Consider the following 13,008-nt stretch of genomic DNA (forward strand, 5'->3'; position numbering starts at 1 on the left):
TGATAATGACAACAATGTTGAGGATACAGTGTCCACTAAAAGTTTGACACCCTTGTTGACTGGACGCAGAATTGTTGAAATCGGTTCATTATTTCAACAAATTATAATGGAATCGGTTCATACCCCATTTAGTTGTGGATGGCAAAATTGTGATTTTATACAAGAGAAACGTGTAGGTTTACGTAGTGTTTTAGTGTTTAAATGTGTAATGTGTAACAAAAACATCGAAATTTCTTTGGACAATAACAATGACATTTTGGACACAAATGCGGCGGCAGTTACCGGGATTGCCTCTGTTGGTTGCGGTTTCTCACAACTTGATGAAATACTGGCACATATGAATATTCCTCCTATGTCAATCCATACATTTTATGACCATTTTAATTCTTTTGGCGATAATGTTCATAATAACTTATTGGAAACTATACAAGCGGCAGGCCGTGATGAACATACCTTAGCTGCACAAGCTGGTAAGTTAAGCACGTTGAAAATCGATTATATGTTCAATTGAAAAACCTCAAGGGTGCCATGATTTAATGGGCGTTACATTGAAATTTTGGTACACATATTAGCAATTGACATAGACACACAACATCAGATATTCCTTAACTTCTAAAACGGGAAATGACAGTTTACAAAACTTTATATTTCTTATGAACAATTAGTTTTTATAAATTTATCGGTTTTAGGTAACATCGATTCGGACGGTATACCGACCATAGCCGTTATAGCTGATGGAGCTTGGTGCAAACGGTCCTATAAAACCAACTATAACGCGCAATCGGGAGTTGCCTGTATTATAGGAGCAGTAACAAAAAAACCATTATTCGTAGGAATTCGCAATAAATACTGCTCATATTGTGAAATATATTTAAAAAAGGGAGAAAATATACCAGCTCATAAATGTTATAAAAATTTTAACAAAAGCAGTACCGCTATGGAATCCGATATCGTTCTCGAAGGGTTTCGTAGAAGTATTGAAATGCATAAGCTAAAATATACTATTCTTATAGCTGATGGCGATAGTAGTTTATATCGAAAACTACAAGACCTACAACCATATGGTCACAAAACATTAATTAAAAAAATTGAATGCAAAAACCACATTTTGCGAAATATGTGTGGAAAATTAAAGGACCTCACAAGGAAATATAAAAGTTCTACCGGAACAAAAGTTCCGCTCTTTCTTCGTGAGGAATTATTGAAATACATTCCGAGAATCCGCATAAGTGTGACTAAAGCCATTCAGCATAGAAAAATGAAGGTCGCAGTGAAGCTGAACAAATTATAAGTTTGTCTAAGGATATAGAAAATGCACCATCACATATTTTCAATGAACATCGACAATGTCAAAGTTTGGGTTATTTCTGCCAGAAACCTTATCTTACCAACCCACTTGTCGAAGAAATGAAAATATGCGGTCTCTGGACAGATATTCAAGAGGCTTGAACTCGTACAGCACAAAATGTTTCAAGTTTGTTGATGTACGTGGATACAAATATTGTTGAATCATATAATTCCGTTGTAGCTAAATTTGTTGGAGGCAAACGTATAAATTATAGTAACAGAGGTGGATACACAATACGTTGTGAAGCTGCAGCTTTATCATTTGCCGCAAAACATAAATATATAAAGTTACTTCACAAATTCAAAACAGGGACTTATACGAATTTATATATTACTAAGAAAGCTGCGTTGAGATATAAAAGACGGCAACGTAAGAAGCGTACTAAAACTAATATTTTATATGTAGAAGATAATAATTACGGACCTGAAGCCTCTAAAGGAAATGATGATTTATGCGATGTTGATTACAACAAGAAAAAAGATAAATTTTTACAAGAATTAGTAGTAGATACAGCAACAATTTTAGAGATAGAAAAGGAGACTTTAGGGCAACGCCAAAATCCTCTTTGGTTTCATCATCGGAAAATACGTTTAACGGCGTCCAATTTTGGAAAGATATGTCGTTTAAGATCTTCAACATCTTGTGAAGGAACTGTAAAAATGCTTCTGTATAGTACTTTTAAAGGTAACGCCGCCACAACTTATGGAATAACCCATGAAGAGTTGGCTATTGAAACCGTTGAAAGGAAACTCAATATAAAAGTAAAGAGCTGTGGGTTATTCGTGGATAAATGTCATCCATTTTTGGCTGCAAGTCCAGATGGAAGGACGGAAGACAATTCCATGATTGAAATCAAATGTCCATTTGTTGCAAGAAACTTAACACCTAGGGAAGCTATTACACAAAAAAAAATTACGTTTGCTTACATCAAAGACAACAAAATTTATTTAAAAGAAAATCACCCGTATTATTACCAAATACAAGGTCAGATGCACGTAACAGACACCTGGGCCGACCTCTGTTATTAGCGGCATTATACCGACCAATTCTGGTCACCCTGAAAGCGTCGTTGAACGTAGGAACAGCACATCTAACAACATTGGTGACAGTAGCAATGTCAGAATTCGCAGGTGTTAGGCCGTCGATCGTAACGGCTTCTGCGACCCCAAACACAATCAAGTTACGTTTACGACTGTGACGATCCTCAATTTCTTGACATAAATCCTCAAAGAGGGACTCGGAGGGGACCACGGATTGCCGCTTCGCCAGATCCGCACGCAAATTACGCAATTGTTCGCTAAAGTCCTCCCGAATCTTATCAATAACCATCGCAAATTCAGCCTTAATAGTTGTAATAATAGAAATTTATGGTATACATTAATATAGTGATGATGATATATAATTCATCATTAAAAACCCATCAAATTTATTTCCTTTATTACCTCCATTAATTTCTTTATATTAACAAATTTATAGTTGAATCCTCATTTTAAACATGTATTTCATTGCGATCGCAATATTAATTCAAAGTATTCACCCAATTTTAAGTACCTTGCAGTTGAATGAAACTAATTCCTACTCACCCAGTTGTATTAATAAAATTATTAAGCATCTTTTCGGAAATCTTATTATAATAAATTCTAAAAACTTGGAATTTTTATTAGAATTTCCCGTTTACATCGAGAATTCCGAATTTAATTCTGTTAATTATAAGGGAATTAAAAATTATTTTATCAACGTTGAAGATGTCGAAGAGATTTTATTAATTATTAATAAAATAAATGAAGGAAATAAAAATTGTTGTCGAGGAACTTTTTTGGTTCGTATCGAACAAAAAAATGTCACCGAGGATAAATTAATGGGAATTATTAATTTGTTATTTATTAAACACAGAATTTTTAAAATTTTTATTATTTTCGAGGAAAAAGTATTTACGATTAATTACAAAAACTTCGATTGTTTTAATCCAAACATGATTTCGGTTAAATGCGACGATTTCGAACCAAATTTTAAGATTTTTGGGTGTTTAGTAAGAATCGCTTGGAACGTTTTACCCCCAAACGTAATCGATTACAACAAAGAAATTAATCCAGGGATTTATTTCAGTTTCGCTAAAACCCTATTTAACAAATACTCATCCAAAGTGATTTTGAACGAACCAAAACGAATCTACATCGAGGTCTTCTCAAATAACGGAAGTGTTGAGCCGATTTTGAGGGAATTCGAGAATAATTTGAGCGATATCTATTTAGGGACGGGCGCAGCGGTTATGGACGACTCCCATATCTCGTGGTTTGATGACATGGAGATAACAAATTTATTAAACATCGATTACCATTTAATTTTAACCCCAAAACCCAAAAAAATCTCAAATTTAAAATCGTTGTTATTATTATTCGAACACAAAACATGGATTTTATTATTAATAACAAACCTAATTTTATTGTTTTTCTTCAACTTACTCGATACAATTTCTTTAACACTTTTCATTTCAATCAAAATCGATTTTAACAAAAATCATCTTAAAATTATTTTTATTTCTTCCTTTTTATACTCGTTAATTATTTCGTCTTTAATTCAATCCTATTTATTTAGCACCTTAACAAAACCGATTTATTCAAAACGAATCACCACTTTAAACGAAGCTTTCGATTCGGATTTTCCGTTCGTTTTAAACGATTATTTCGCAGGGCTTATCTTAAAAAGAAATCAACGTTTAAAAATGAAAGGTTATCGCAAAAAATCGGGGGATATCCGTTCGTTTATAGAGGAATTTATGAAGGAGAAGAACCATATCGTTTATGCTTACCAAAATATAATGTTGCTTTACGATGAGAGCTTGTACGATTCGATCAAGATTAATGTTGTTGTGCATTATTTGATGTTTAAGCGGTGTCATCCGATTGCGGATCAATTTAGTTTCGATATGTATGTCGTTCATCAAAGCGGGTTGGAAGAGAAGTGGATTAACGATATGAAGCGTTTTTTTAACAATCAGAAAAATCGAGAAAATTATGATGATGTTAAAAGTATGAATGTGCGGGATTTAGAGAGCGCCTTTTTGTTGTGGATTATTGGAATTTTCATTTCAACTTTGATTTTTTTGTTGGAAACTGGAAAAAATTATTTTTTACTTTCAAAAAATAAATAATAAAATACAATGTATTTTTTTATTTAAGCTAATACCTATATTGTATGTATTAATTAATGCGGTTATTTCTAAACTGTGCACCGCAACGACTTGGGGAGGCCTTAACTCCATATTATTCAACGAACAAATCACTAGTTATTTATTATACAAGGGAAAAAAGTATTCGATTTTAGCTGGAGGTTGTGTTGTCTCCCGACGCCAGTGGCGTATCCAGACTTGACCCTTGGGGGGGGCTATAAAAAACTATTATTGAAATATGTGTATGTACAGGGTGTCCCAATTTCGATGTCCACATAGGCTATCTCCGAAACTAAAAGAGATAGAAAAAAAGTAGCTTACATGTCATGATCTCGTTTTTCGAGAAAATGCTAATGCCGAAAACTCCGAACAGCTATCGTCTTTTGTTTTCGCCCTATCGGCAAAAACTGAAAATTTTGCGAAAACGACAATCGCGAATATCTCACTTATTATCAAAGATGGAGTATTATAAATAAAACATTATAGGGGCAACTTTTTACGAAGAATTCAGTGGCGTAGGTAGAATTTTTTTCCCATCTTTTATTTTCGAGATTTGAGACATAACTTAATTTTTTTAAATGGAAACCATAGTTGGCTATGACCTAAAATAATTTGTTATTTTCTTCTGATAACAAATATATATAGTTTGTGGGGCATATTTCTTATAGTTATTGAATAATTAACAAAAATTCATTTTGTTCTATCTAAACATAATGTATGTATTTAAAAGTTAATGTTGCTATGGTGATAACCATACATACTATGATGGAACATAATGTATCAAATAATTGCCAAAGTTTGTATTTAAAAATTCGATAACAACTCTGGCATTATGTGCTGGTACGATGCACCAGCATGTTAAGTGTCAAAGTATAACAAAACTGAATAAAACTTTACAATGAATTTCGAAAATTATGAAAAATGTAACATGATGGAATGCTATATGTTATCAGATAAGAATGCGACGTTAGCCGCGGAATCATCGATTTTTAAGTGGGACAGGTATTCTTTAATTATTCCTTTAAACATGTTGTGAATCCTAAATTAATATCTCAAAAAACTAGTGTTCTATGATTTTTTGAACAAATGTCCACTGGAGCAGATTTTTCTAGAAAAATTCGAATAACTCGAGAACGGCCGAATCAAATTGCAAAAAGTAAAGTTATTTATAAACCTTCAAAACAGACAAATCCAAGTATGTAAAAATATATAGGGTGTTCCATTTAAAAAAATAAAGTAGGTGGCGACTTCCGGTATAACCGGAAGTGCTAGAAATTTGAAAATATTTTAGACGAAGAGAACGTAATTGATAGTACTTAAGTCTGAATTCTCAAATTCTTATTTTCGCCAGAACCCCAGAAACGTCTAATGACCGGTCTCGCTGAGACATCCTGTATACCCGGAGGTATTTACTAGGGATCTTACGGATCTTCGCTTCGACTCTGAAAGGTCGGAATTTCCGATTGATTTTACACCTCCAACTCCGACTTCGGCTCCGATAATTTTGAATCGGAGTTACAACGAAGATCGAAATGTAGCAGTGTATAAGATTCGACGTGTGTCGCAAGCTAGCGGGGTTCTCCGACGCGAGCAAATGCTTTAGAGGCGGGTATAACCTTCATTACCAATAAAACAAAATTAACGAAACAAAAAAAAAAAATGCTTTAACGTAAAGTAATTTTGATTACGTTATACACTCTTTGGCAGCACTGTGCGTCTACGTTAACGTTTATTTGTTATTTCGTTTTCTTTTTCGATCGATTTCGGGGAATCCCGCTCGCGTGTATTGTTCAGTTATATTTTGTTTTTTCATTCGTGTATTAGTCTAAGCTCGTCGCGCATCGAGCCTTTAAAGATTTTAAATAATAACTTGTGAGTTAAGTATTGTTGTAGTGAGAGTTTTCTATAGACCGAATAATGAAGCCTAAAACGAGTGTTATATGGAACTACTTCAATAAAGTAGACGCGAATTCGGCAATGTGTCAAATTTGTCAGAAAACCTATTCAAGAAAAGGAGGTACAAATACTTCGTTAAAAGGTCATTTAAAGTCGTTGCATATTACTAAATACCAAGAATGCATTAAGCTTAAAACTGTAAAAAGCAGTCGTCGACTGCATCCCCACTTTAAGAAGCCAAAAAACAAATGACCCTCAAGACGCTTTGATGAAAAATCAAAAATGGGCTTCGTCAAATCCTAAATCAGTAGAAATTGATAATTTGATCTCTCAGATGATTGCTCTGCAGGACCTTCTATTGAGTTTTGTAGAAGGTGTCGGATTTTGACGACTGTTGCAATTCATTAATTAAAAAATTATCCCGAATTATCAGTTAAAGGGAAGACAGTTTTTTACGTAATTTATTTATGATGAGTTATATCCTAAGCTGGTAAGGTAGTGGATTTGCTAAAAACTTTTACAAAAATTTCATTTATCACCGATGTTTGGACTGAACCCAGTTCCAATGTTTCCTTATTGAGTTTGACAGCGCATGGCATAACTGAAGATTTTAAAAGAATAAAACTTGTTTCGAAATGCCACCCTCTTGATGGCCGACATACAGGAGATGTAATTTAGGAAAAATTTAATGAGATGTCCATATTCTGTTACTTTTATTTACAAGTGCAATAGCACTTTCTACATGCTGGAACGAATGATAAAGGATTCGTTGTGCCTTTATGCTGGTAAACATAGTATCTCACAAATATCTCCTGCAGAATGGCAGTATCTCAACAAATTAGTGTCTATTCTTCAACCATTTGAAGAGGTTACCAGAAACATGAGTGATAGTAATACTAGCATTTCATCGGTAATTCCACTTATACACGTTCTAAAACGTACATTAAAACTGGAAGACTATAAACCAGATACCTCTACAACATTTAAATCCGCAATAGAATGTTTAAAATGTTGATGACCTTCCCTTTAATAACTTCTTTGCAATAGCAACCTATTTAGATCCTCGTTAGCAATCAATATTTTTTTAATGATGTGTCTAAAGAAAATATTGAGTCTGAATTGATGAGTTTGTTAGACAGCATGGATAACTCTGCAGCAAATCAAGCAGGAGACAATAATGCTGATGCTAATGCAAAAAAACGAGCAAGGTTCGAATCGCCATCAGCGGATGTACCTAACAATAATGTCCAATCAATTTTAACAAATATATTGATGAGTAGCGATGACGATGATGATAACACCGCAAAGGATAGCCAATCGGTTGACAAATTCATCATATGGAAGACCTTACTTAATGAGTACAACAAAGAAAAACGTATTCCTGTCAGTGACGATTCCTTGTTATGGTGGAGAGTAAATAATACAAAATTTCAAACAATGCACTTAATTGCTCGCCAATATTTATCGTGTCCTTCAGGGTCAGTGGCACGTGAGCAACTTTTTAGTGGCGCCGGTCTCATTTATGATCCGTTGAGAAATCGATTAAACGGAGAGAAAGCTGCCAAGCTTTTGTTTATTAAATACAATTTGTTACTTTTAGACTCACTTCATTTGATTTAAATTAAATTTAGCACTATTAAGATATTTTCCTATTGTTGCGTACCTACGTACGAGTGTGTGTGTAATAACTACTTAATATTTTAAGTATTGATCAAAAAAGACTGATTGCTGTATTATGTTTCTATCATTTCATTAGGATTGCTCTTAACAGTTAACTATCACATCTCTCTTGTATTCCGCTTCCTACTCTTGCTCCGAATTTGGCTCCGATTCCAACTCCGATAAATCAAATCTAAAAACTCCGATTCCGACTCCGGTTCCGGTAAACTCACCTCCGTAACATCCCTAGTATTTACCCAAGATGGGTGTTTAGAGGTATTTATAAAATTTAATTTAAATTGAGTTGATGACAGTTTTGCAAACACTTCAAAAAAGCAGAGTCGATTATCGATATACCAAACTCATTTATAATAACTACAAGAATGCTACGATGACTGTAAAATTGCATGAAAGTTTTGAAGAGAGTAGAAGTAGTAAAGTACTAATTGTGAGTAAAACAAGGCGATACATTGTTGAACCAAAATTGTTCATCACAGTCCATTTAAACAACTGGATTGGACCCGAAAAGACATAAACATTGATGGCAAATGCTTTAGTAATTTGCGCTACGCGGGCGATATAGTTCTTATTTCGGATAGCCTTGGAGAGATTAAACTAATGCTGAACAACTTAAAGGAGTTGTGTGCAAGAGTCGGGCTAAATATCAACGAGGAGAAATTAAAATTTATGGTAAATCTCGTTCTCAACTATAACATCAACATTGGAGATAATGAGATTGAGCTATGTATATCTTGGCTATGAGGTTCGTGTATCGAGAGATAATCAAACTCGTATGGGCAACCTACAGGAAATTTAGAGACATCTTCAAGAGAAATGGCCAAGGAAGGCTTTCAATCAATGCGTGTTTCCTGTTATTACATACGGCTCCGAAACTTTAACATTAAAAGTAGCCACTGCCAGGAGGGTCCAAGTAACGCAAAGATAGATGGAGAGGTCTATGAAGAAGAACTGGCGTAAATGATGTGGTCAACGTTGTGGCAAAGCTTAGGTGGAACTGGGCGGGTCATGTCGCGCGAATGAAGAATGAGCAGTGGACAAAACGGTTGCTTGAGTGGAGACCGCGAACGATTAGACGAAGTAGACGTCAAAAGAATAACCAACAATTGGATTCAAACAGCACAGAATAGAATCGAATGGAACAGAAGAGGGGAGGTCTATGTCCAACAATGGACGCAGAGGGCTGCTTGATGATAATAATCATAATAACTAGATCTAATTTAAATTACGACAGATTCGTCTGATTATAATACGTCTTTGATTGTTGACAATTCCTCGTCTTCAACGTCTATTTCATTATCCTCTTCTTCATTTTTTTTTCGGAATCTGATAGGTATATTTTTACTGGTATCACTTTTATACGCACTGTTTGGGTTATTTACCCCGGTCCAGGGTAAATACCCATTTTAGAAATACCTACCCGCCGGGTATTTACCCAGCGCCCATCACTGGATAGGATATATAGAGGCCAGATTTAAGAGACCGTTGAGCATGATTTCCTCGGAAATGGATATGAAGGGTGCATGGAAGGGGAAGACAAAGAAGGAGCAGTTGAGTATGGGCACAACAGCAGTACGGAAAATCTATTAAATTCACGAACTCCGGGAGGAACTGGAGACTGAACTCTCGGGGCAAGACAGAAATATTCCTAGGGAGGAGTGCGTAAGAATTATGGATCTGTTTAGAAGAGTGAAAGCCTCGACAACGAGCGTTGTGGTGACGATGGTGGAGAATAATGGGAAATAAAGAAGTTTAATGAGAAGATGGAAGAAATGGAAAAAAGGATTGAGAAAAGAATAGCAGGAGGGATGGAGATCTGGAAAGAGGCGGATAGAAGGTCTGGTTGGTAGTGGAGGAAAGCTGGGGGAAGGAAAGGATGCGAGCAAGAACATTATCATAGTTCAGGATGGGGAGAATATCGTGGATAACGTGGAACTGAAGAATGATGTGGTGAAGACGCTAGAAAAAGAAGATACCTGGAAAGAGGTGAAGTTGAAAAGAATAACCAGGTTGAAGAACAATGGTATATGAATTGGTAAGCGATAAGATCGGGAAGCAGGATATAGCGATACGGGAACCAGCCATGGTGTAGCCTAAGGTGATACACTATGATATGGACAGAGAGATAAACGAAGGGGTGATATTACAACAGTTGTGGGGTAAAACCATGGAGTAAGGGGTTGGGATGACTTCAGAGAGCATGTCAAAATCTTATTCAAGACTAGCAGAAGGGAAAGGGGGGTAAGTAAATTATATCATGAAAGTGTCAGGGAGGGTGAGAAGGAATATTACAAGGTTTGGAAGGGTATACATTGGGTTGTCGTCATTGAAAATTGACGACTTCATAGATGTGAAAAGGAGCTACAGGTGTCAGGATTTCCGGCATCTCCAACGTTTCTGCAAGTCGGAAATTGTATGTGGGCACTGTGCGGAAAGGGACCACGAGTTTAAGAACTGTGGGAATACTCAAAGAGAGGCGGAATGTGCCAACTGCAAAGCCAGGGGGGACGATGACAGACACGAAACGAAGGATAGAATCTGTGGGGAATACCAGATAGCGGCAGAGTTGGCGAAGAGAAGCATTAATTATGAGGACATGGGGAGAGGGTTGAAAGAGAGGAAACGGATAACCCAAAAGAGAGGGGTAGGTGAGAGACGGTCCAAGGATAAGACACTGAATGGAGAAGGAAGGGCGACGCTGAGGTGGACGGAGGAGAGGGGATGGGAGATATTGAATGAGGAATAGAGAGGAAAGAGATGAACGGTAACGTACTTATTAACCATGTGTAACGCAGCAAAATTTGCTGCGCTGACACACTGATATTAGCGCACCTAAGTGAGTTAGCGCAATGTATCAACTCAATTGCGCCATAACACACAGTTGCTGGATGCATCACATCTATCTCTCGCCGGTCAACTGCGCCGCTACCGCCTGCTATCTCGTTCCAAGTTCTAGCAAATGAAGGTTTTATACGTGATTAAGGGCTGGAATTTTCACTTACATACATATTTGTAAATCTTCAAGCCACACCGACGTGCTTTACTACGCCAACGGTGGCACAATTGAGTTGACTCATTTTAAAATTGGGTATCAGCGCACGTAACACACTGTACTGAGTTAACTCAATTGCACCGCGCAGCGCAGTGTTACACATCTCTAGTACTTATACGGGTGCAAGGGGGGCGTCCGCGATAGATTATGTGGTAGTGGACTAAGGAACGTGGGATAGGGTGGATAGATTCAAGGTAGGAGATATGGTAGATTCGATATGGTATTAGAGTCGTATTTGAAGAAATTGAGATAGTGGAATGGAGGAGTCACTTTATGAATTTGTTGGAAGGGGTAGAAGCTGGACAGGCGGTCGAGGAGGAGGAGACGGCTGAGAGGGGCGAGGAGATTACGGAGAAAGAGTTGACAACAGTTTTGAGGGGGTTGGCACCGGGCAAGGATAGGGTATAGAACAAGGCATGGTTGGCGACGACAGGAGAGGTAAGAAGTAAGCTGTTAGAGACGTTGAAGATCGTGTGGAACGGTTGGAGAATGGGTATAATATGCCCAGTGTACAAGAAGGGAAGTAAGAGAGCAGTTGAGAACTATAGGGGAATCAGCCTACTCAACTCCTCATACCAGATTTATGCAAAGATACTGCTGGGAAAATTGGAGAAAGAGATTGAAGGGGGATGTTGCCCGATGGAGAGGCAGGTTTTAGAAAGGGTAGAGGGGCGATCGACAACGTTTACATCTTAAAACATTTGATGGATAGAGTTGGATAAGAAGGGAGGGAAGTTATATGCCCTAATCATAGATTTGAAGGCGGTATTCGATAAGGTGGATAGGGAGAAGTTGTAGAAGGAGATGGAGAGGAATAAGGTGAAGGGGATATACAGAGAAACAACTGTCTGAGACAGGGGTGTCCACTGAGCCCCACTCTTTTTGCCCTATACACGACGGATTTGGAAGGCAGGCTGGAGAAATGGCGCAAATGGGAGGAATGGTGGTAGGAGGGAGAGGTTCATCACGTGCTTGGCGTTTGATTTGATACATTAACACGATATTGATAACTTTTGGAAGTTAAACTAAAATTAGAACCAACAGCACTATCACTAGAACTAACACTAAAGCTAGAAACTTTCGAGTTAAGCCGTGCGTCTTTTGAAAAAATGTTTGACGTTTCGAATGCCATGTAATTAACACCGGCCGTGAAAGCCTTCGTACTTATAACTTTTGGAAAGTTCGCAAACGAACTCGGCTGAGTGAAAATAAACGGCTTTTTTTCCAGTAAAGAAACAATTATTACTTATTAATAAAAAAAATCTTTCAAAATAAATGAAATGTTGTTAAAAACCTTTCAAAGTTGACAGTTATATTTAAGGTTAACTTGTCAATCATAATAATTTTTAGGGTTAGTATCAATTTTTGACAACTAAAAGTTTTTTTTAAATTATTCATTTTAAATTCGAGTACAACGTGGTAAAAAATTATTTCAAAGGAATTTTAAAACCTTTTTAATCTTAATTTTAATATAAACATTTTTATTAAAAATATTAAACGTTACCGTCAATTAATAGGTTAGAAATCTAATCAAAATCTCTAAATGTCACTTGAACTAATTTAAATTTAAACTTTTAAGAAAAATCACTAAACATCATTGTCATTCGTTTTTTAATACCTTTTAGTTTTATCATCATTAATAAACATTTTCTTTTTAGGCTCCGTCGTTGGTTGGGGTTTCAACGAGTACGGGAAATTAACAGAAGAACTCATCAAATTGGATATGCCGATTGTCTCAAAAGACACTTGCATCTACTCGTTCCCAGATTTTTATGTTCGGTACACAACAAGCGACACATTTTGTGCGGGGTTTACAAATGGTAATAATAATATTCCTAATTAATCATATTTAAATTTGATTACCTC

At 36.3% G+C, this 13,008-nt stretch overlaps 1 protein-coding gene across 2 annotated transcripts in view; it reads left to right on the top strand.

The window, feature by feature from the left end:
* LOC111421757 (chymotrypsin-like elastase family member 2A) overlaps positions 1-13,008 on the top strand; it is a 49,988-nt gene that overhangs the window by 36,679 nt on the left and 301 nt on the right. For both annotated transcript variants that reach the window (XM_071200849.1, XM_071200850.1), the window contains one exon: positions 12,801-12,962. In XM_071200849.1, coding sequence (XP_071056950.1) covers positions 12,801-12,962 — 162 coding nt within the window. The remainder of the gene's footprint in view (positions 1-12,800; positions 12,963-13,008) is intronic.

This window comes from Onthophagus taurus, unplaced genomic scaffold (genome assembly GCF_036711975.1).
Source record: "Onthophagus taurus isolate NC unplaced genomic scaffold, IU_Otau_3.0 ScKx7SY_15, whole genome shotgun sequence".
In the NCBI taxonomy this organism is placed as follows: Eukaryota; Metazoa; Arthropoda; class Insecta; order Coleoptera; family Scarabaeidae; genus Onthophagus; species Onthophagus taurus.